Below are 25,005 nucleotides of genomic sequence, written 5' to 3'. Positions count from 1 at the left end.
CGCGCTCGGCGCATGCGCGGCCCTGCCCTTCCCCTGCTCTTGTCGCCGGCGGGGCCGCTGTTGCTATGGGAACCGCGTGGGGCCGCGGCCGGGCCGGGAGCAGGAGGCGCAGCCGGAGGGAGAGGCAGCGCGGCCCTGGCAGGCCGCAGGACGAGGCGGGCGTTGGGCGGGGGAGAGAGGGAACCCCCTGTGTCGTCCCCCCAGCAGCTCTGTGGCAGAGCCCTCTGTGTTCAGGCGGTACCCAGGTAGGCCGGAGGGCTAAAGGTTGCCCCCAGGCCAGCCCTTCTGCCCCCGGGGGCCCCGGGCTGTGCAGAGGCACCGGGCTCTGCTCCTTTGTCGGTCCTTAATGCACCTCGTCCACGCCCGAGGGGTCCGGGCGTGGAGGTAAAGCTGCACAAAGGGACATAACGTGCCTTTTGGCACTTGGTCGGGATGGTTGCTGCCTTGGTGTGAGAAAGGGCCATTACTCAGCGGAGGGTGTGCCTTGGAAAGTTTGTACTGATTGTTTTTCCTAGACCAAAGGTGCACTCGATTATTTTTTTGCTGACAGTAAATGCCAAACAGAAGGAGAGGGGGCTGGAATAAATTCGAAACCTGATGGCCTTTAGTCATGCTAAGTAAAGCTCTAGACATTGAAATAGGTAGCGATGTTATCGCTTTAATGTTGTCACTTAATGCTTAGAGAATTGGGGGAAAGATGTAAGCCACGCTCTTGCCAACTAGTGCCCCAAAATTAGGTTTAACAGAGATCTTTCTTCCCACATGAACCCCAAAACGGGGGGATCTCCACCTTCCTTGAAACGTGGGAAGGAAGGCTGGATGGTTGCAAGCAGTCTGCGTTCCCTTTCGTCAGTATAATGGGGTTGCCACGCTGGCATGGATTTGACCCCAACTTGCTCTTCTGTAAAAATGTTTATTTCAACAGATCTGTTTAAAAACATTTTAAAACGTTGCTTTTTTGAATGATAGAGTGAAAAAGACCCGAAAACCTTTTTGAAGACGATTTGAAAGCCATTTATGGGAAGAGGCCCTTGAAGCAAGACAGTGGGACTGAAGAGCCCAGTGGCTGAGAGGAGGCGGTGGCAGGGAGATCACACAGAGGTCAGTGAAGAAAAACGGCGAAGCAGCTGCTGGAAGAGGACGTTTTTCAAAGCGATGTTGATCTCTGTCTCTTTTATTTTCTTCTTGTTATGCTTTTAGTAAACAATGGAGTCAGACAGAAAAGCGGATGAACATTTTAAAAGGCAGTTTAAGGCTTATCAAGAACAGCAGCAAAGGCGGCTGCAAAATGTAATGGAGAGGAAGAAGGGAAAGCAGGACAGTCAGAAGGAAAAGCAGGACAGTCAGAAGGGTGACAATGGCAACGCAGAGGAGACTTTCGGAATCTCGAGTGATCTAAACCGGTTTGAAACAGGACAGCCTGTAAATGAAGATAACAGCAAAAGGTAAAGGCATAGCAGCACCGTTCCTTCAGGAACTCACAGAATTCTATTTTCATATGCTCTTACACAACCTGTGTCATGTCTTCACATGTTGGGCTTTCATTATCCTGAGGAGACTCTCGCTGTCCCTAACATGTTTATCCTCAGAGCGTTGTGGTGTGCACTGTATTATCAGTGTTTCACAAACAGAGAGCAGAAGGACAGCGGGATTAAGCGTGACAGGCTAGGGGCAGCTGGCTGCCCTCTGACAAAATCCAGTCACTCAGGATCACTGACATCCTCGGAACTGTTGGTTCATTCCTGCCTATCCTTGAAAACAAACTAGTGCCCTACATGAGAAATTTCCAGAGGCAGGTAAGGGCAAAGCAACCAATGGGTGCAAGCCAAAGGTAGCTGACTTGTCTGGCTGTGGATATGTCTACAGCCACGGGTCTATACTGTAACAACTGAGCTTTATCCAAGTCTCTGTGATCATCCAAGTAACTTACTCCTGTTGTAGTTTGGAGCAATCACTCTGTAGGCCAAAGGAGTGGGACACTATTCCAGATTAAATCACCAAAATGTAGGCATTCAGAGTCACACTGTAGATAATAAGAACCTAGAGGTCAAATCATCTGCTTGGCTTAGGTGTCTAATGGTGTCTGAGATGCTGTAGGGTATCGGGAACTTCCAGGACACAGGAGGTCTGCACCCTTCAGCAGCTGGGGGATGGGTGGGCAGCCCAAATGGCACCTGTAACTGAACTGAGTCCCCTCATCAGCTCACTCCGTGGCAGTTTGAGAGCCGTTTGCATCACCCCACAGTGGCAGCTGGTCTGTAGGCGACGCTGGTTGTATTGACTAGACCTCCTTGGCCTTTTGTGTGCATTTTGGCTTGCTGCTCACAGAGAGACACCCCTGTGTATGGAGTGGGACCTTGCCTGGAAAGTCAGAGGGGAGAAAAGAGGAAGCTCAGAGGCAGGCAGAACGGGAGCTGCTGGCTTGAGCCAGCAGGATCTCTACCCCAAACCTATTTGTGTCAGTATGACTTCGCTTAGCACATCCCCCCTCTCTGGGGGATGGAGACAGGTTCATTTCTATCCTGAAGTGCTGCTGTCTGGAGGGATCTGGCTGACAGCTTGAAGTTGGAGGATGGTAGTAATTCTTGGGGTTGACTCAGATGTCCGCACAGGGGTGGCGAGCGCTCTCTGAGATGCTCTCAATTCTCTGCCTGGGCTCCAGAGGTTTTCCCAAGAGCCCTGTGTGGTGGCTGCTGGCCTCACGTAGGGAGCTCAGCTAATCCTGGGGCATCTCAAATAGATGCCTGCGTGCCCACAATTGAGTTGAGCCCCTGAGGCCTTAGCTTCTTGGTTTTACCTTTGCAGTACCAGCATGTAAGGACAGCAAAGAGATTGGAGTTATTAATTCTCTGGATGTCTCAGAGAGATGAAACTCATGAATGTTACTCAATGTACCGAAGAACAGGAGAAGCAAGAGGCTATTTCCTCCTGTTCAGAGTGCTTTTTGATAGCCTTGGTTTCTAAATGAATTCCAAAAATACAAACTGATGCCAGTCCATCCTGGTGGGGTTCCAAGAAAATCAGATAGGGGCAGAGGAAATTGGTCTTTTGTGAGTTGCTATGAAGCATTCCTTTTTCAAGAACCTCAGCAGCAGCTTTTGTAGCTGATGCGCTGTTGGCTTCTGTTAGCTTTGGTAAGTACAGAAAGGAAAGCCTGGATGCCGTGGATGCTGGATGGTGAACCCTTCTGATTTCCTCTGAGGAACCAGATACATAAGACTGAGTGAGACAAGACTATTCAGTAACCTCAAGAGCACTGAAAAGGTACCTGTTCTGTGATGTTTTGCCCCAGACAACACAAGGCAGTGCAGAATTTTTTAAGAAGAAATAAGTTATAGGGATAGATCAGATCATCTGGTGTTCTGATCTGAGGTTTAGGATATTCTGCTTAATTCAGTAAACTCACTCCTGATAAACTCAGCTCATCCAGCATACAGTCATTTAATTATTTTACTCCTGGAATCTGAAGCACATTACAGTGACATTTGCCATGATGGCTTATTTTTTTCCCAGGTTGCTTGAGCTTGAGAACGAGCAGCTCCAGAATCAGCTTCGAGAGGTCCAAGATGAGAACTGCAGACTATACAAACTGCTGACAGAGAAAGACTTTGAAATAAAGCAACTCCAGAAAAAAATCCCGGAGGACAGATTAGCTTTGTCAGGTAAGCACGGTAACTTTGTATTCTCGCTGTGTTAGTACCAGTGTTTGCTTGATGGTGGTGACAATAGAGGTAGGATGACAGAGTCATTGTGAGCTCCGCGCAGTGAAATATTCATGTGACATCTCTTCACCTGCTTTCTGTTAAAAAGGAGTATTTTGGTCATATTTTGGTTGCCTCCCTTTCCACTCCTGTAACAAGCTTTTTTCAGGAAGAATCAAAATTCAGCTCTCAACCGAGAGCTCTGTTGAGCCTGCAGGAATTTGCAATAGCACTGAAACCACTTGCCTCCGAACTTTGAAAATACTTGGACACCGGTGTATAGATTTAGTCAACGCTCAGAGTTGCTCCCTCAACTTGCAAGGGTCTGACACTGGTTTGCATTTGCAGAGTTTGCTGAACATCCCTGTCTCTCCCGTGTAAGGAGTCTCATTGCTTTATTTGCAGAGGGAGGTTCCTCACGGTGGTTTGACAGGTCAGCACTCACGCATGGAATGGCACGTACACTTGCTCTCCCCTTCAGTGCCATGAGCTGCAAAATCTGAATACTGCTATTCCCCATCTCAGGGAGCTGTGGAAAGGACCAAATGACTTCTGGTAGTCAGGCAGGTCAGACCTAAGGTGTTATTGATAATTATGTGTCCCTGAAAAGAAGTAGAACGCTCTTCTGGGGGGCGCAGTGCCCTCTGTTCCTTACAGATCTTCCGCAAGCTTGCTATTATCGGCACAAAACCCGATGATTCGTAGAAATCGTGGCTTGGAAAACTCTCTGTTAATGTCCAAGAACAGTGTTGCAGCTTTCTGTGCTACGTGGTGTTAAATTCCTTGTGGAGGCTCCTTTCGTTGGTCTGAGCAGGGTGCTGGGGGAATGCAAAGTCCAGCTTCTAAAGTGGCTTGGGTGTCCTCGGGAAGCTGAACTGTGCAGGTTGCACCTCCTCCACTGGGTGCCACTGTTGTTCAGGGCAGCGGTGGTGACCGGGCTAATAGAGAAGGGGGAAACCAGCAATAAGCAGAAATAAGTAACACTTAAATTACGCCTTAATTCGTAGAATCTCTCTCTAGCTGTATGTAGGAGACACGATGAGCTATGACTGGGTCAGGTCTGGAGCCAGGGGTGCTGTTGCAGCTTCTCTGGCTGACTCGTATGCCAGCTTGCAGCAGTTTGCCTCGTGCCTCTGTCTTCCCTGTCTACATCGTGGCAAGAGATTCGCCCACATTGTTTGGGAATTAAAAGCTTTGGTTAAATGTGTACAGTGTGTTCGAAGACCATCACGTGGAAGCAACAGCCTGGCTTTTGGTGAGTTTAGTACTTACTGTGATCCTTAGCAGGCATTATTTGTCATGAAAACTAGGGAGAAAGTAGCTTTTAGATGAGAAGAGAAACACAAATCACATAAAGGAGTGAGAACAGTGGAAATGCTTTTAAAAATAATAAATTTATGCTCTCCACAGGGTTTTAAATAGTGATATAGAGTCATATTCTGTTCTCAGCTATATTCTGCATTGCCCCTTTAATGTCTGTAGGGGTTTTGTGGGACTCAGAATTCACTTCAGAGTAATCTGTCATCCTTGCATCTCACCCTGGTTCTTCAATATAATCTTCATGGATGTCAGTAGAAAAGTCATTACTTCAGAGCGCTGAAGGAGGATGGAAGAGTTAAGAAGAATGACGAGAGCCCAGTTCCATCTTCATTTATCCCACCAAGGATTTGTTGTTGCAGGGTCGTGCTCGTTGCTGAGCTAGAGGTTTCCATGGACATGGTGTACAATCATATTAGTTTTGCACTTGTGCAAGAACTTTTCTTGACCTTTGTGATGTTCACAAGAACACGAGTGACACACGAGCCAGTCCTGGGGATTGCTTTCTCCGTGACACTAACCAAACCCTCTCTGCTGAGGAGGTGAATGAAGTACCAGTTTAAAAGAGCAATTAAACGTGTAATACAGTAAAGGCTCCATGTATAATCTCAAGGGACATATAAATAGGCACAATGACATTTCCTGGACCTTATCCAGGGCCCAACTGTCACAGTGTGCCTGACCTTTTAGGACAGATGTCTAGAAAAGTTCGCACCTCTGTTTCAGCAGCTCCTCCAGTAGTAAACAACCAGTGCGAAACAGAGCGTTGTCTTTTTCTGTAATATGCCTCAAAAACCTGTTCGTAACTGTCCTTCACAGCGGCGAGCAGAAAAACACCTCTACCCTTTCTCTGTGGTAATGTTGCTACCACCGCTGTTGTGGCCTTTTGATGTGTGGCTGTTGCTGAAGTGTGAAATGTGGCTTTGCTAGCCACAGTGTGATGCTGGCTGAAAGGAGCAGGCGATCCAGCTGGAGCCGCTGACGCCTCTTTTCCCTCACTTGTTCATTTAAGTGCCGGGCACAGCTCTGAGAGAAATGGATTAGACAATAAAAGAACATTGTGCACTGGACAGAGAACAAAAGCGTCATCTGTGCTGAATCTTGCCTCTAAGACATGTCCTTTGCTTTTATGTATACTTTTCAGGGGCGGCTGGTTTAGCTGGAGATGTCGCAGCTACTAAAATAGTTGAATTGGCCAAAAAGAATCGTGAGATAACTGCCGAGGCTGAGAGTGAAAAAGCCAAAGTGAAGCAACTGAATAACAAAGTCAAAGAGCTGGAGAGAGAAGTGAGGCATTTTTTCTTGTTCTCTTTTGCATGCTAAACCAGAGAAATCCAGCCTTTGGGATAGAGGAGCTGTAGAAACTGGATTTGATTCATGTTCCCATTTTGAATTTGCTCTTAAATCTGTGTTTGCTTTGAGTTCTGGTAATGTCTGTCCATGATAGGAGGGATGTGTGCCCTCAGCTGTTTTCACCTTTGCAGAAAGGAGCAGCTGGGAAAGGGCGTTCACTTGGATTTGAAGCACAAGGGCTTTTCTAACAGTATGGCAATGATATTTTTCTGGTGTTTTTTTTTTGAGAGAAGGTACAAATTTCATATTATTATGTCTTACATTCCCACTTTGTTAATACCAGTCATGAATTGGTACTCTATTCTTCGAAACTTTATTAATCCACATAATGAAAGCTGTTTTCTGGCGTAAGTACTTCCAGAACAGAGACAGCATGTCAATGGATCAATAACATTTGTCATGCTGACAGATGCATTTTGACTGCATCTTTCATAATCACTTCTGATCAGGAATTGTGCCTCTATCTGAATTGTGCTCTAGTTACCTGAAAGATCAAGAAATGGTAGATTAAATTTTTGAGGACTCCTGCAGAAATCCAGAGCGTTTTGGTCAGAGGGGTCTTGTCAAACAGTTGGCAGGCTGGCTAAGAAACATCCCGTGTAGCTGGGGATCTACAAAATCACACAAGTAGGGGAGCAAGCCGTGAATAATTTCAAGTAAAATCCACTTGGTTATAATCCCCTACTGTAGCATTGTAATGACCGTTATTCAAACACAAACTTAATATATCGTCAGATCTTGACCCAAAAGAAGGGACCACAGACATTTCCGGAAAGGAAATCAAACTCAACGCAAACAGAAATTTTCAAGAAGCAATAATTGCTGGTCAGAGCAGTGATGGACACTTTAGATATGAGCTAATCTGTTCTTAGACACCAGCACCATCAGAATCAAACCCAAACACAGCAACCTGTCTCGTCTGAGGTAAAGATGAACCGCAACGTGAACCCGCTGAAACCTGGTCAATGGGCTGTATTTTCTCCTAACCTCATTTGGGGTGGCTCTTCTCTAAGCTAATGGTCACTGGCTGAGTTTGTGGGTTCTACTTGTTCAGTAGAACTATATGAAGATGTAAAAGATGGGTAAAAAGAAAGCGATGTGGACAGTGGGAGGTATCCATGAAAAATGTTGAGGGATGAGAGAGAAGATCACTGTCTAGACACACTCGTCTTTTTCCATTGGTTGTAGGAAGAGCCAAGACAGCTAAAGTGCAATTCAGTTGCCCACACAGGAGCGTAGAAGTCCAGTCTGTGATGTCACTTGACCTCTCAGACATCCCTGCAGGGCTGTTAGACGTGACAGGACAGGCAGTGCTGGCGAGCAGCCGAAGGCCTCCGGGGTACCCTCGGATGCCTCCGAGGGGACTAGACAGCTGTGGGTGGGCAACAAGACCGAGTGTGCAGTCAGTCCCTCCACTCGATGGAGTGTAGGTGTCTGCTGTAGAGTGAGCTGAAGATTAGACTTCCCTGGTCGTATTGACGAGACTCCATTCTTTATAGAGACACCCACGCCGAGAGCAAGGACCGTGTTAATTTGTGAGTCGAATCTCATCCCCTCTGCCTACTTCTTGATGCCTTAAGCTCTGCAAAATGAATTGTGGTGATGGTACCTTCCAAATGCCTCACAAGATGCGCTTTCCCCAGTGGAAAACACTGTCCTTTTACATAATTGTTAGCTCTTTGCTCGTATGAGGACCGAAAAATATGTAAATCGTAAGTGTTTTAACATGACTACATTCCCACAAACAAAATGGAAGGTGTGGCCGTTGAGCAATCGCTTGGCAAAGGGTGGTAGATGTAAACAAAGGCTGCAAATGGATGTTTGCAGAAAGCTTCCTTAGGATTTGACCTAGCAGCTGCCACCACTAGCTGAAATGTCTCGTTCTCAGTCCATTGACTGAAAGACTTGATGAGCTGGATAGAAAGGGTGGCCCAACCATTGACTGACTTGCAAAGAAGGGGTGAAGTTGCAGCTGGCTCCGAGTTACAGGCCGGGTTTCCCCTGGTATCACTTTAATGAAGAAGCTGCTCCTTACAGCCTTCTTTAATTGGGGCAAATAGTCAAGATTTCCCGCCCACCTCAAAGAATGAAGTCTCAGCCCTTTAAAGCAACACTTCCTGGCCTTTCCAGCTCCAAATTCCCTGCCCTCCCCTCCAGTAAGAAGTCTTTGCAACCTCAACATTGGGCATGATTCAGACCAGGAGGGACTATATGACTGCCTGCCTTTGCTGTGGCAACCAACAGGAGAGATACCCTTCACGGCTTGAGAAATGCTACTTTAGAGCCACCAGCTAAAGAAAATAGCTTTAACATCGTTACTGAATCTCAGCTATAGGGCTTTAGGTAGTCGTTTCTCCTTTTACATTCCTCTGGTGAGTAGAACTATGTGCTTTTTATGAAATATCCTGTGATTTTCTTTCAAAATGGGTAAACTGGCATCCAAAATCTAGAGACAGCATCCTGATCTGTACGGTACTGGATTTGCATTTAGGTATATAAACACTTACTTTATGAACCTATGGTGATAAAATCCCCCAGAAGTCTCCACACTTGATAACAGATCCCATCTCAGCGGATCCAGAGACGTTTTCACTGAAGTTATACCACAGTAAAATAACATGTACATCTTTGGGAAGCGTTTCAGGAAAAAAAGTATATGTTTTCCTACTGATTGTGTTTAAAAAATCAAGGGGAAAATGAAGTACTTTTTTTTTTTTTTTTCTAGAGTAAGTAAACATCCAGGATCATCAAAACCGCTGTTGTACTTTTTTACTAATTACTATTCCATGGAGATGTGCTCTTCACTGTGTTCATTCTATAATAACAATGTTGTTTTTTTTTTTTTTCCAGCTACAGACAGCCATAGAAAAAATACATTCTCTTGGTGGTGGTGATGCAGGAATCAAGCAATCAATTCTGCAGATGATAGAAGGAAACTTGGTACGAATTGTAATTGAAAAGGGAAAATTTAGTTCTCTCCCATTGCACAGTCCTTTCCTCATGACAAGGATGTACCCATGTCACTAGTTTTATAACCAATTTGCTCTGTTTGTACCTTCTCTGTGACCCCAAAAACGAGGGAAGGCATTTGCATGGGTCTGGGGAAAAAAGATTCTGCGATCCTGATGGGTCTGTGGATCTTAATCACTTCAGTTTTTCCCTGAGGATTCCGTTCTCCCCAAGTACATTCTTCTCTTCAAAGGCTGAAAGTCCAGAGGTGAAAGCATTGCAAGAAAAATTAACCACAGCCAACTTCAAAGTGATGGAGTATCGTAACCAACTCCAGTCTGCAAAGCAGGAGCTGAAGATGACCCAAAAGGTACTGTTGCAGGACAGAGTCTGTGGCTGGGATCCCGTGCGAGAGGTATATTCTTGGGAAATCAGGAAGCTGCTTTTCTGTTGAGCTTTGATTAACCTCCATGAAGTATTTCAGTGAAGTGTAAGGAGGTAAGAAAATCCAGGGGTGTAGTGGTTGCGTTGGGAAGGCGTGCACGTGGACACACAGCCTTCATGCTCTGCCACCATAGCTGGATGCCTGCGTCCAGTATTTCTTTTGCCACGATGGGCTCAGATTCTTGAAGGTTTATAAGTCCCAGTTCAGCCAAATAGGTTTGTGACTGACTTGCAGCATACGTTCAGGCCCATTCCTCCTTTCCGAAACGTTTGATTGTGTATTGACTTTCAGTGTAGGTTTCGGTCCCGTGGAAGTCAAAGGGATTAAAGGCCACACTTGAACTACAGCACATGTTTAAACAACAGTTTGTTGGAGTGACATCCGGCGTAACCTTTTCCTCTTTGATTTGTGATGGATTTTAACGTGTTACTATGTGCTCTGTTTCCTTGGGTTTCATTACTTTGCAGAAGAGACCTACAATGCAGATCAGAGTAGAGGATATGGTCCTAAAAATAGAACTCTGCTGACCTTTTTATAAATAATTTAAATGCTCTTCATACTAACTTTAGCTCTCGTTAATGTGGCTGTGTCAGAACTGTGCAAGAGAGATTGGCTCAATTCCTGGTGGCAAGGGTGTGTATTAAGAAAATAGCTCTACTCTGTTCCTGTTTCGTTCTGGTTAAGTGTTCATGATATCAAAAATAATATGGAAACCTGTTAGTAACGCTTAGTCAACCTCGGTGACGAACTTGAAATCCTCGTTTTTACAACACTAGCGCAGTTTGACGCCCAGCTGGATGGTACGATTTGACCCTCCCCGTCGGCAGGCAGCAAACCACCGATTCATGTTTTTCAAAACTCAAAGGATATTACTCAAACGTCGAAATACCGAATGACCCACCTGACAAAGTGAAATAATTCACGTTAGCCCAACCCCTCCTAAGCATCAACACCCTGTACCGTGGCAACGATCTGAAAGAGCTTCCATCACGTGGGGTACAGGGGGTCAGATACAGGCGATAAAGAATGGCCCCTGCTTATAGATACAGTGGTTTGTGTTTGCCGCTGGGAAGAGTAGCTTTCCCTCCCCTCTCCCCAACCCGTGTATTTGAGCCTAGCCTTATTGTTGGTGTTCATCCCTTTTTCGTAGCTTTTAGCAAATGAAGTTGGTGACGATGTGAATATTCAAAGTCTCTTGACCAATTCTGGCAGCTGGCGTGGACGAGCCCAGCAAATTCTTGTTCTCCAAAGCAAGGTGAGTTAAGACCCTGCGTGGTGCTGGGTCTGGGATGCTCTTTCTACGTCGAGGTGTTCCCTCAGTTTGAGTTAAAGATACTCTTAGTTCTTCTTTACCTAATTCCTAACATTTGTACCTGCTTATAAGGCATATCCCAGTACTTTGCAGTGCTTACTGCAAATAGATGGCCAGCCTTTTCTCTGTTGAAGGAAGCAACTGTTAGAATAAAACACTTTATGGTAACTTTTATATAGTTTTTTGGTATGTTTATGTGTGTGTGCACATATGTGTGGGGAGGTGGGGTGTTAAATTTTAAATATGTGTTGATGTGTCTTTCGGAGTTCCTGCAAACTATTTTAATTAGTCTATTGCAAACATGCAAGTTTCAGTGTTTAAGCTGGGAATCTTTCACATCTTTGTTGAAGGAGAGAGTTCAGGGACCTTGGAGAGCTGTGGCAGCCTAGTTAAAACCCCAGGATGGTTTGAAGGTGCCTCTCTCCACTGAGTGTTGAAGGAGCCCTGCCAGTGTCTGTGCTCTGACTTGGACACCTTTGTTCAGTGCCTAAAGTCAGATGGGAAGAATTGAGGCCAGATAAGTTTTTCAAGTTGTTCCCCCAGGAACTTGAGTAAAATCTTTAACTCTTGAATCTCCTGAAGGGCACAGTCTAGCCGAAATGTCGGCTGGAGACAGGGAGGCAGTTCTGTCTCCATCTTAAATCAAACTTCTCTCAGGCAATTTGATACGTATTTTTCCATTTTTCCGCTGTTTAATTATATGCCAACAAACTTTTGATTTTTGCACTGATTGACTGAATTTTCCCTTGAGCCGATTACATCTTCCTTCCATGAGACCCCCTGGCTGGGATTCATCTGAAGACTGCACGTACTGTACTCTACGGTACTGCAGAAGTTTCTCTCTGAGCCAGCCTCCTCAGGCCCCTTGTGTAGTCAGTGGGGATCTTGTCAATACAGTCACTGAGTCAAAAGGTGCATCCCCTCTTGGGAGGCACCTCCAGAACAGGGCAGAGGAACTGTGCTGTAGCAGTGCCCGTTTCCCTCTACTGACTCTAGAAGAAGTCTGCGGTGAAGAGCTGGGATGCAGGGGCTGAGTTCACTTGGCTGCACCTAAGTGTCTAATGCCAGCCCAGATGCCATAGGGTGTCCCTCTGACCTCTGGTCATCTCTCCAGAGACTTGTAAATCCTGCATCATATGGGTCTCCAGTATCCCAAGAAATCTAGACCAGTGCTAGGTACCTGTGTTGAGGCTGATGAACTGTGCCTTGGATTGTGGACATCCTGGATGGTGATTCTGCTACAGACCAAGGTGCTTAAGTGTATAGGGGTGAGTGGGTGTCTGCCCTTTTAGAGGCGATCTAAGGTATTATTCTGTTGCCCACACGTGTTTAGTGGCATTCAGGATGCTTTGGAGTGTCTGCCTGGCCTCCACACGTGGCTCCAGTAAGGCACAGATCTCCCACATGTCCTGACTCTCCTGTAGGTCTGGTGTCACATCTCCTCCCTGCACAGATGCTGTAGACATCTGCATGTTTGTTAGCAGCTAACAAATTTAAATTTGAAAGAGCAGACACTGCTTTATGTTAGTTAACCACAATAAGGTCAAGAAGTAATATGATGCTACACTCTGAGCTCCTTTTGGTGATGTCCTCTTTGATGCTGGACCACTGTACCCCTGGTAAAGCCTCTGGATGAGTCGTCATGATTGTCCCCTAGGTTCGAGAGCTGGAGAATCAGTTGGGTCAAAACAAGACCAGAACATCACTGAGTGAGATTGATGAGGAATTGCTGGCACTTACTGATCCGAGAAAGTTGTCAGCCCAAAAGAAGAACTTGCTGAAGATTCGCAGCTTGGAAAAAGAAAAGAAAGAAACCTTGGAGGTAAAAAACCTTGAGCTGTGTGGGTATATAGTGTGTAATAACTTGCCTGACCTTCAGGGTGTATGTTACACCCTACCAGGAGACAATGTCAGGAACCCATTTGATCTGCTGGAGGAAGTCCTGCCGTAGTTCACAGACTGAGCAAAGGGCTTCCCCGTGTGTTTTCGGTACCGCACTCTTACGTGGCCAGGCCTGCCTCTGCAGTACAAGGTTTGGTCTTCCCCTCTGCTTCATGATTGGTGTGTCAGATACGTCTGCCTGGCCTGAAATGTGGCCATCTGACAACTGTGCCTGATGGGTGATGTTGGAAAGAGGGAGGGAGGCCCTGGGTTGCAATGCAGCTGGTACTGGCTTTGTACTGAAGGTGGACGCAGAGAAAATCCCTGCTACAGCTGCATCCAAAGGCTGTAGCATCCCTCTCACCCTTTGGCCGTTCTTCATGTGGTGTTAAGTACAAACGTCCCCCTCACACCGCACGTATCTGGGTGGCTGTGGCCTTCTACATTTGAAGAGGATAACGTTGAGAGCGACGCCAGACGCCCTCTAAGAGGCATTCCGAAAATGGGTCCCACCGTTTGTCTGTCACATGGAATTGCCACAAAAATAAACGGGCAACCGTTGTTGAGGGGTTGAGGGAGGCTATAGCTAGCGGCACACGTGGTAAACCCTGAGGTGGAAAGGATGTGTAGCCCTGTGTCCACAAGAAACCTGGGTAGCTGGGGTCAGCTGCACCTACCCAGGTTAGCAAAGCGCATCTCCCTGTGCTTCTTCACTGTAGTCGCTTCCGTAGAGGCTGCCTGGCACCGTCCCGGAGCTTGATTAGCTCCTGCTTTTCTCACCACAGTTTAACTGGGCAACAAAATGAGCAATGGGCTGATGCCCACCTTTCCCTCTTGGCCATGAGAATGAAAGAGAAGATTTGTGGCTACAGGCACGCAGCACAGGGAAGGCTTTCCTCAATAGCTGTAGCCTGCATGGTTCCACTTGTGCCTTTGTGTTTCAGGCTTCGTTCACAGTAACTTCCCTCGCACTTCTCCGTTACTACTTCACTTCTAGCGTGCTCCCTGGCCGGCTTCATCTGGGTGAAGGCATGGCACAAGGGGCAGCATATGCCAAGGGCAGCTTCTGGGAGACAGTGTGGCATCCCCCCCCTGTATCTGGCTGGAAGAGAGCTTCCCCGTGGAGAATGATGAGGCAAATGAAAAAGCAGGAGCCTACAGAATGAGATTTTAACACAAAATTATTATTTGCTTCCTGGCATTTACTGAAGCAACCTAGTCCACTCGTATTCCTGAGCAGACAGACCTTTTTTTGATGCTGGCAAGCAGGCAGCGAGTAGTAGCACTTGTAATTTCTACTTGCTTCGGGATGATGGGGTATGCCAGTTCTATTTTTTTTTTAGGTTCTCCCAGGTGCTGGGTGATTCCTTTAGCTCACCAGAGCACCTGGGGCTGGGTGATAGGCTGTTGCTGTCATTTCCCTTGGTGTGTTTGCATCACTGCAGAAACTCAGCGGGGAACGCGATGCTCTCCAAAAAAGTCACGAGGAAGTGAAAAGAAAACTTGAGGCATCGAAAGCCAGGAACAAAGTGCTGTGCAGCGAGGTGAAGACGCTGAAGGAACAGATCGTCACCTTGCTGGAGAAAGGAAAACACGACGATGAGCTCATAGACGCCTTACTGGTACAGTCTTGGCTATTCCTGTTGGTCCCAGCCCCTGCAGATCGGTGATGAAACATGGTGTTGTTTAATGACACGGTGACACAGACAACCTTCAGGTGTACAGGGGCCTGATGAATCAAACTGTGACAAGCGGAGGTTGCCTAGTCAGCCGAAGCCCTTTTGCATCGGGTTGTGTAAAGGCTGCGAGACGGCACCAGGCGTGACACAGTTGCAGCAAAGTGGCTCTAAGCTGCAAGTGTCGGAGGAAACGTTTTGCAGCAGCATTGAAGTAGGATTGTCTAGTAGGAAGGGCTTCATTCCTGACTCAGGAAGCTGGACTTTGTCCTGCTTTCAGCTCATTGGGAGATATTTTTTTTCCTTAGAATGCCTGCCGTCTTGCCCTCTCATTTGGTGCAGGACGCAGCCCAAAACGCACGAGCTGAACCCCGTGCACTAAACCACGCGCCCACCCATTCGCAGTAGCTGAGGGGATTTGGCCCCTTCGAAACCAAGAGTTTTAGCAGAGACTCGAGGTGCAGTTATGCTGAAATAAATGGCTGCTCTCATGGTCTTGCGGCATCCTTTCGTCCTGCCATGATTCTAAATAGTCTTCCCCAATTACAATAATAAAAAACCATTAGTGGAAAACATGCCACTTTCTAGTAGGGTTAGTTCTGTGTTTCCTGATCCAGCCCCTCCCAAGTTTCAAATCACATTTCCTTGCTTCTGTACCTCGGTTTTAGCGAAGACATGCTTATGACTAAGCTGGCATTTGCCTTTCTGCCCACCAGGCAGCCGTGGGGAATACGGGTACGGACCAGCAGATTAGGCAGATTGCAGGGGAGCCAAATAACTGTGGTCACTTTTGCACAGCCTGAGCATTCTCACTAAAATTGTTACAGAAAGATGTGAGTTTCCTTGGGAAGGAAGGGTTAACTTCTTTTATCCCTTACATCAAAGAAGCACCTTGCTTGCAGTTGGTTGGCTTGACGGAACAAACTGTCCAACAAGTGTTAGATTTGTCAGTGTGAGAAAAACTCCAAAGCCCGTTGATAAAGCAGCCTAGCCTCATAGCTGTTGTCTCATACATTCCTCATCTTTTACTGCCACTACTGCACAATCTGTGTTCTAATTTCACAAAAAGCACATTGAAAGCTTTACTCGTATCCAATTTATGAAAAAGTCACCTTCTTTGTCAAAGGCCAGCCTTTCGTGCTCTCTTTTCTGCCACACCGAGTAGCAAACCCGCCAGAAAGCTGAATCTCTCAATTGCTCAGGTCTTTTCTACTTGCACCATCCAGTCACTAAAGTCTTGATATGACCCACAGTGGGGATGGACGGTCCTTACCCAGCCACGTGTGTCTGGGCATTGCCCGTAGATGTGCTGTGCAGTCTTCTCAAGGCACAGACGCCACGAGCAAGACAAGGTGATCTCGTGCTTAAAACGTAACGGACCAGATTCTTGGAGCAGCACTAGTGACATCAGCGTGCTTACGCTGAGGAAGGGGCTTGGCAGGGCAGTGGCTTGTCCCAGCATTCCTAAACGGGTGTTTGTCTTGGGGGGTGTAACACCCAAAGAGTCTTAATGATCGTTGTGTACAAAAGTCAGTATCTCACTCTTTGTTTCTGTGTTATCAGAACCAGCAGAAGCAAATGCAGGAGCACCTGAACCAGCAGGATGAGAAGAACAAGGAGTCCCAGCAGATGCTAGGGCAGCACTTGAACAGCGAGGTTCAGAAGCAAAACTGCCTTCTAGAGCAGCTCAGACAGATGGTGGCTGAACGAGAGGCAAAGGTTAAAGAGCTGGAAGAGGAGATTGGGCAACTCGCACTCCAGGTAGAGAGCCAGAAGAAACGAGCTGGAGGAGCGCACGTTGTAATCCTTTGAGATCTATTCCCATTGATCTAACACCCTCAGAGGGCCGTGGTGAGATTTTCAGTCTGTCAGGTCCCTCGGTAATGGGAGCTAGAGCGTTGAACCCAAGGTAAAACTTGGGTTCGGGACACAAACCAGCCATGCTGGCACCAGTAGCGGTGGTGCTGTGCTGCGGGTTCTCTAGCAACACTGTGTGCCCCCTTAGGATTTCATATGAAATTGCAACTTTTTACTGACTTTTGTTGTTTCCATCCTGCAATGGATAGAAACGAAAGAAAAGTTTCTGAGGAAGTCCTGTAAATCAAACCTTCTGGCATGCTCGTAGCAATGATCTTAAGCTGCTGATTAGGCACGGACGCAGCTATTTTCCTTTGAACTGCGTAACTGGTTTTATAACCTGCTCCAACATCAACAGAAGGAATCTGCCCATCAAGGGGACCGTTCAGGAGCTGCTGACCCACCACCTTCTGAACCCTTGGAAGATCCAGGTTTTACTCTGTTTAAGCCTCTGGCATCAGGCAGCAATCAGGTTGGAAGGATTGGATCTGCTCGGTAAGAAGCCCCCAATGTCAATGTTTAAAATGATTGGGAGTTATTCAGAAGCGTGGTTTTCCCAGGCAGTTGGCTCTAACCACAAGTGCTGTGTGCCAACAGCTGTGGCAGCCTGTTTACAGTATATGGGAATCTCTAATCACGTTATCTCGTCGACTTTCGTCCTGGAACAGAGAAAGATACACAGACTTGCAGACATTACTGCATTTGGCATGATGGCAGCGCAGCTAATTCCCTTTCTGCAGCTCAGAGGATGTCTGTGTGGTTAGCTTAAGTGCCTGTGATTCTTCCCTCTTATGAGAAACGGGGCTTCTAATGAATTTGGCTTGTAAATCGTCAGATGTATCCCCGAGTCTAAGTAGAGCTTTACTACAAAATTTAAGAAAAGCTCTTCTCGCTCTTTTTGAGTTAGAGTTAGAGCATCCTGACTTTGTGCCTGCATCTCCACTGCTATACCCCTCTGACTGGCTTTATTCTCCCACCTCTAACTCTGCAGAAGTTGTGCTCTCACGGAGCAAAGCTGCATTTTAGCCACTTTTTTACTTCGTAGGGCTGCTGACGGTAAGCAGGAAGGCAAGTGGGAAAACAAGGTTGGGTAATGGCTTTGTAGAAACCGCTAAGTGCGATGCATAACTGACTGCTTGTGTACGTGGCCGACACCGCTCGGTCACGAAACCAGCTGACCTGTCAGGTGGGCAACGAGGGAGTCTGAGAACTGCAAGAGCCGTTAATGACTTGGTCAGCAGGGCTCACTCCTTCCATTAACTTTAATATGCTGATGAACTCTCTGTTTCATTTTACTTTAGTGAATCATCTTTTCCTATCAGGAAAGATGACATGAAAAATGCTATAAATAGGAGCTAAAGCCCCTCGGAGATGTCGAAATAAAAGTCTGCATTGTTAGACTGGGCCGCTCCTGTCGTTATCAGCCTTCCCTTGATTTTGGGGGTTAACCACTCCTAGCCTGGAAGGCAGCTCTGCCTCTTCCACAATACGAAGGCTTTATCCTCTGTTAGCTGCAGCCTAAAGGCAAGGAAACGTGGAGGACTTGCCTTGAGGCAGCGGAGCTCAAGTTTGGAAAACTTGAATTTTACCTCCCGAGCGCACGTGTCATTATGCATAAAACTCATCCAGAGTGGAAGCGATACTCTCGTGTTACCAGTTCACTCCTCCTCTTGCAGCAGTAATCCTGACAGCTCTTCCTGAGCGTCTCCACAAAGCAGAAGGGTTCAGAAAACTGTATAAAGGTACTTTTAAAGGGCATTTGGAAAGAAAAGCTGCGCACGTGGCTGCAGAGCAGGGGTTCTGTTGGTTGTGAAAGCACGTAAAACATGCACAGTAACCTGTGCTTGTCCCTCATCCTAGTGGGGGAAGGTGCAAGATGAGGGTGCTCCCTGCCAGGGTCTGAGGCAGCAGAGCAGCAGTGGCCGCCTGTGTGGCCGCGTGCTCAGCTGGAGCCAAGCGGGATCGAGAGAAATTCCTGCTCACGAGCTGCTGTGGGGCTACTCTGTGCCGTGGAGCTCCTCCAGGCCGGTCTGGAGGGCCAGCAAAGTATCCCCAGAAGCGCAGAGCTCGAACGCTGCCCGGTAGTTTTTGCCTAAAACGGAGACACGAGGTGTTTTTGCAGCAGTGTTTTGGAGTCGGGGAGCAAGCTGAGCTATTGTGTATGCAGAGCCGGAGTGATACCCACTTAGGAGGCTCTGGGAGATTTTTCCCTACAAGGCAGCAATAAACACAGACACTGGAAAAGGTCCGGAGTTCTTGGACGACTGCCCTCTGGAGAGCTCCGGGCTTCACAAAGCTTTCTTCCTCCCAGCACAGTGTCCAAGATGGGCCATACGCTTGTCGAGTCCGCCGCCACGCAGCCTTTCCTTCCCGGTACTAACCTCACGCCTGGAAGGTACGTGCATCAACTTCCTCGAAAACACGGGAGGTTTCCCGCCACGCTCCGCGAGCTGCTGGCAAACCTTGTCCGTGTCTGCCTTGGTGCTGTGAACAGCTTCTTTCACCGTCCTTTCCTACCTGCTGCCAAAGGCTCTAATGTCTTCTTGCTGTCTTAATTTTTTAATCGATTTCTAGTTTTATTTCCCCATAAATCCCATTTTTCCCTTTTTACCCCCAGTCACCACGTTTTCTCCTGCTTTTTGCTCTAAAGGACATATTCCTGAATACTCCTGCAGGGAGAGATGGGAGAAGTGAGGAAGTACATAATAATGGGATGCGTGGGAAAACTGCCCCTTCCTTTCGTCAGGTATCAGGCACAAGAACAGCCGTTGTACTGATGCTGCCTGAAGCCTTTCAGTGGGAGAAAATCAACAGCGTGCCGCTTAAAGGCTTAGCTTTTGGAGAGCCCACGTACAGGCTTGTTTTACTTGGGCAGTAGCAAAGGGAGGAGAGTCAGCGATCGTGGCTTGCTCAGGGGTGGAAGTTTGGTTTCAGGGGTGATGGGAAGGGGAAGCCTCCTTGCGAGGGAAAACCCCTTTCTAGTGAAACTCACAGTGGCTTTATTTCCAAATCTTTCTCTTTCCTTTATTGCAGCGTAGAGATTGGTGCTGGGGGGAGGTAGGGAGCCTGGCTCTGCATTCTAGCTTAGTCTTCAGACGAGTGTATTTTGATAGGGTTTTCAAATCCCCTCTTTGTTTCATTTCTTTGGTTGCTGAAATGGGAAACAAACTCTCTACGCTTCTGCTGCTTTTAGGCTCGCTGGCGCTGACAGCCCGGATTTGGAGGTGCTGCAGACGCAGGTCACAGAGCACAAGGCGCTCTGCCAGGCTGCTGAAGTGGAACGGAACAGGCTCCTGGAGCTGGTCACTGTGCTGCAGAAAAGGTAGAGGCTGATTCCGCCAGGATCCTTTGTGGGATGCTGCGATGACGGAGCGCTTGAGACGTGGGAGAGGCTGTACGGTGCACCCCCACGCTGCCAGCGTGAGCTTTTCCCTCAAGAGGGGCTTTTAAATTTTTTCTGCTCAATTTCCCCGCCTAGTTGATGATTCATTTTTATTATTATTATTATTCTTTTAGAACAAAGGACAGAGAAAACAGTGTCGTCTTCAAGCTTGCTGCACCTAGATAAAACTAAAATTCGTGTGTTTATGTGTGCGGTCTGATTTAGGCAGCAATATTCTTCATCAGTAGTAAATACTGTAATTATAGTTACAATCTGACTTCTGTGCCAGATTCACACTCTTTTAAGTTTCGCTGTATCCTCTTTTAAATGAATTCCTTCTGGTTTAACTGAAGCATAGCAGTGATTTTTTTTTTTTTCTTTTCTATTATTCAGTTCAATTTAAGATGGTGTTAAAAGCCAGTTTTAGGAGGGCAGGAAGCAAAGTCTTTTCTGTCTACATACCTTCTAGCTACTGCTTTTTTTCGCAGTTAGAGTACGTATATTATTAGATTCCCAAATCTGCGTTACAGCCTGTGGGAAGGTATGTGTTTGTCTGTGCACTTTTGAATACAACAGGCACTATTTGCTTGCGTGATTTTACGCTAGTTACCATTCCTCGCTTGTCTGGCTTTTGTGCCGTACAATTCATCGCAGTCAGGAAAACACGTTTTTTGGTAACTGTGGTAAAGGTATCATCCCCTGTGCTTTTAAGGGCTAAATCCTGGAAATACAAACGGGGAGACTTTTATTCCTGTTTGTAAGTCCGGTGAGTGTAATAGAGCTATGCAATTAGAGGAGGATGGAGGTGTGAGTGATGGCTGAAATGGGGCCATCACAAACGTGGGGTCATGGAGAACGTGGAGTCAATGAAATGCAGAGTCGCTTGTAAAACGTACCGCAGACTGATGATTCAGCACCTCCACAGTTACGGCACATTTATCAAGAGCTCCTGCAGGTAAAGTAAATTCCGTGAGACCGCGTGCAATAACTCTTGGAGGACCTCAGGATAATAGAGCACCCGGTCACATTTCAACGTGAATATGTGTAAAAAAAAAAAAAATGGTGCATTCCTCCTCTTCCCCTGTCAGAGCGTGGGGCAGCGAAGCTCAAGCAGTGCACGTAGTGCTTAAGTCAAGAGAGGAGCACTGGGAAGGGTTACACGAGTGGTGGTTTTGAACAGCAGCTGCCAGGATTTAGGACGGGGCTGCACAGTCACTGCGGAGCAGAACGTAAAGGGTTCGGAGGATTGGGCCCTGCTGGGGGAAGGGGAAGAGCCAGAGGAACGTTTTAGTTTGTTATTCATATTGGCAGAAGATTTAATAAAAACCAGCTAGCCTTGTCGTTTTTCCTCCGCTGGTTGTGGATGCTGGGGGAAGACCTGGTCAAGTGAAAGTTTAGTGACTTCAGAACCACCGAGGGAAACACAATTTCTCATAGCACGTCACCAGTCTGGTAATTTACTGCCACAGGAGGTCAGAGTCTTGCCTGTAGCTAGATTTTTTAAGGTAGCGATATAATTTTATCACAGTCGTAATATTGTTTTTTTAGCTATGCCAACTAGGAGGGAAATAAGACTGGTCCAGCCTTTTGATTCAGGGATTAGTCAGCTATCACCCGGGGGGTCAAGAAGGAAATTCCTTTATTCTGCACTATACCACACAGCGAGTCAATTCAGGTTTCTCTCTAGCTTTAAACTCCTTTAAATCATTTGGTACCAGGAGATGCACCACTGACTGCAGCTGTGGGCGCATGTCAAATTTTTTCTAGTTGCTTTCCTAAGATGTTTTTTGGGGTGAATTGAGGCACTTTGCCCCTCTGCTCTGTGCTGCAGCATGAACCATCCGTTTCTTTTCCACTCACTCCCTTCCACAGTAGTGTCTAAGGGCCACGTTTATTAAAAGCAACGTCAAGTTTCTTTTCTTTCTTGCAGATAACTGACGCAAAACAGCTAAATACGAGACAGCGGTTTCATAAACTATTTTCCTTCCAAATTTTCCCGGGGTTTTTAAAAAAACCCCACAGTTTATGATTCCTGTAATAAAAGATCTCTCCTCAGCAATCTGCAGCTTGCCTGCTCGTCTGAGTGGTCAGTTCACCCGAGTAGCCAGTGTTAAGGGACCTGGGCAACTTCCATTCACTGTACTCACTAGTTAAGTCTGGTGGGCAAATCTGGAGGATGACATCTGGAACAATTGTGCTGGGATTTCTGCCTGTGGGTGCACGGAAAATTCTCCTTTTCCCTCTGTTGGGAGCTGTGCAGCCTGAAGGATTGAGTATCAAGACTGACTGATGCTTGCTAGTCGTGAAATAAATAAGCTGAACCACCTTTTTTTGCCCATCAGGGTGGAGGAAGGCAGCGACAAAGCCTTAGAAGCTGAGAAGAGGCTTCAGGAAGAGCGGCGGCGATGTGTCGTGTTGGAACAGCAGCTTGAAAAACTGCAAAGGGACCCAGGGAGGAACAGGAGCGCACAGAAACCCCCCCTGAGGAGCAAAGCAGGTGAGGTGGAGCCCTTATCTGCACCTATGTCCCCCGTCCCACCGTGGTTAATGGACAGCAACAACATTTGGACTCTTTTATCTGTCAAACCTACACAAGGGCTTGAACTTACACACCGCGATTTGGACCGACTCAGGCCAGTGGGCCAAGCCAGGAGGTGAAATCCTGGCCGCACTTAGTTGAAGAGGATTTTGTCACAGATTTAAGTGGGAGCAGGACTTTTGCAACGTGTTTTCTTCCACGGGATCACAGTCTACAGAGCAAACTTGACACTGCTCTGTGTTGCCGCCGTGCCCACTGCTGTGTTCCCTGTGCACTTCTGCCCGAGAGATTCATCTGAAGGTTAAGAGCAGAATTAAAAGGACGCATCCCAATTTAAGGCCTGTCAGTGGCTGGCTCAAGGCTCTGTTGGTCGTTTTAGGGAAGCCCATTCGCATTTACTCGACTGATCAGCCCTTTGTCTGCAGCAAAGACCACCCTCCGGCCCCCTTGCTGTTGGTTGGGGGAGTTCAGCATCCTCTACAATGGCTGTGGTCACTCTCTACCTTCTTTTCTGAGCTTCCTGAGCCCATCGTCCTTGCCTGTCTCCTCTGAGCCTTCTTCCCTTGCAGGCGTTCACTGGCCGACCCCAGGGTTTTTGCTCCTCCCATCCCAGCAGTAAATTCGAATCGTATTTTCCCTATAACCCTGAAAAAAGGTCCCGTGTCCCTTTGAAATGAGGGGAGCATTCCTGAATCAGAACCTTAGGTTGAAGTACACGTTGAAGTGCTTTCCTGCACTTACCCTGGGCAGTGTTTGTGCTGGGGGTCAAAACAGAAGCGTGTGCCACACGCAAACGTTATCACGGGCATTCGGGAGGCAACACAACGACAAGATAAACATTAAAATAATCCTTTTCAACTGTTTCTCTCATCCATTTTTTTTCGCCACTTAAATATTTTGGATTTTTTTCTGCTCTAAACAGGTAGGCACACACATTCCTGCGTTTAGCCCTGCAGTGCAAACTCATCGTGTTTGCGTTTTGCTGAAAGGAGATTAAAATAAAAGCCTGTCCTATACATTTGCGGTATCTTCATGGATATACATAGAACTTAACAGATTCCTTAGCACTGATTCACCGTTTCCTGATATTTACTCAGTGCGCTACCCGTGAAAATGTCTTCCTAAAACTCCATGTCGTGATTAAATCGACAGGCCCGTCTGCGAGTCACTCCAGGCTCCCCTTGACTGTGGGTGGCAGGAAGGAGCCCTCTGCAGCCCAGCACTCCAAGTTGCCTCTGGAATCGCAGGTAGAGGAGCTGAGCACAAGGTACGGTTTCCCTCTTTCCGTGCTGGGTTACCTACAATAGCTACAATTCATGGCTGTCCTTCCAGCAGTGGCACTACCTGCACCCGCTCCTCAGAAGAGAAAGCCTAGCAAACTCTGTAGAAACGGCAGATCCTCTGGTTTGAGTTTGTCTAGGTCATCCTTACACAAATTTCCTCGTAATTATACCGATATCCAGAAGTGTTAAGCTAATGCAAGTATTAAGCAACACAAAACATGTGCAAGGACGACGCCTTTTTTTTTTTCCCTTTTCTTTCCTTGTGCGTCGATTGCAAGCTTGTTAGTGAAAATAAAATGACAATCTTTAACAAAACAGATCTGAAAAGTATCTTGGTCATCTAATACCCTGTCTCAAAGAGAGAAGGACCAAGCGTTAAGTCTGCTCTTTCTCATGCCTGTCATAAAACGAGCAGAGAGCATGTGTTTCTCTGTTTTCTCCCCCAGAGCTGAAGCACTGTTCTAATTTGCTTTGAAGCTCCGCAGCTCACATGAAAGTTTCCCTTTTGTTTCCTCGTAGGCTTGTGATCCAGCTGGCTGAGAACGAAGCTCTGAAGGATGCTTTGGAGGCTGCTGGGAGAAAGAAAGAGGAAGACTTTAAACTGTTTCAAGACACAATGGACCAAGTGAAGGACATCTTTCTACAGGCCATTCGGCAGCAGAAACAGCAGAAGAGTTAAGCAAGAGATTCAGAGTCCTTTGGGCTGCAAAGCAGGGACAGAGAGCTCCGGCATCGTGCCCGTGGTTTGAAATGCAGTGGCAGTGTAGTTTTGCAGCCTCGGATCGTGTCATTTCTTTAGCGTCCGCAGGCGAGGATGAGAAATGGAGAGGAAACACAGAAAGAGGGAAGGTTCTGTGTGTCAGCAAGCTTTGCCTGTTAAGAGCCAGCGAGCAGCTGGCTCCCAGGCTGCACATGCCGCAGGTTTCGGAAGCTGCAATTCCGCAGTGTGATTTTGGGGGGGGGGGGGGAGGTTGGCAAGACTCCCCCCGCGTAGTTTCAACAGAATTTCCCTCGAGAGGGCTCAATATTGAATATGCTGCTGCCTTTATCAGCGCCTAAAGGCATTCGCTAAACCAAAGTTATGCCAGCTCCCTTCCAAAGTCAGGCCAGGAGCAAACTGAATGCTGGTTTTTATCAGCACGCTGACACCTGCCTGTCTCAGCTCTCTGCAGGGCTTAAGTGCCGAGGGAGTGGGTTAGCCTGGCCTGTGAATACCACAAGGGAACTTCGGGGGGGCCTCCACTCACCATTCCAACCTGCTTCTTTGCTTGACCGTACTGGCAGCAGAGTTTTCTGAAACTCAGTGGAGT

At 47.2% G+C, this 25,005-nt stretch overlaps 1 protein-coding gene across 2 annotated transcripts; it reads left to right on the top strand.

Moving 5' to 3' along the window:
• Positions 1 to 1,206: 1,206 nt before the first annotated feature.
• On the top strand, positions 1,207 to 24,374 carry LOC147415411 (coiled-coil domain-containing protein 13-like). Of its 2 annotated transcripts, XM_086467005.1 has the most exons (15): positions 1,207 to 1,445; positions 3,514 to 3,662; positions 6,163 to 6,305; positions 9,222 to 9,311; positions 9,574 to 9,690; positions 10,916 to 11,020; positions 12,735 to 12,899; positions 14,404 to 14,580; positions 16,198 to 16,395; positions 16,850 to 16,986; positions 18,803 to 18,886; positions 19,685 to 19,813; positions 22,216 to 22,370; positions 23,565 to 23,679; positions 24,215 to 24,374. In XM_086467005.1, the coding sequence occupies exons 1-15, from the start codon at positions 1,207 to 1,209 to the stop codon at positions 24,372 to 24,374; spliced, it is 2,163 nt and encodes a 720-aa protein (XP_086323131.1). The 2 variants fall into 2 exon arrangements, with proteins under 2 accessions (XP_086323131.1, XP_086323132.1); XM_086467006.1 differs by lacking the exon at positions 18,803 to 18,886.
• Positions 24,375 to 25,005: the final 631 nt, after the last annotated feature.

The sequence above is a fragment of the Leptosomus discolor genome, chromosome 6, assembly GCF_034619465.1.
Source record: "Leptosomus discolor isolate bLepDis1 chromosome 6, bLepDis1.hap2, whole genome shotgun sequence".
NCBI classification, from domain to species: Eukaryota; Metazoa; Chordata; class Aves; order Leptosomiformes; family Leptosomidae; genus Leptosomus; species Leptosomus discolor.
This window is presented reverse-complemented; position numbering and strand designations above follow the sequence as displayed.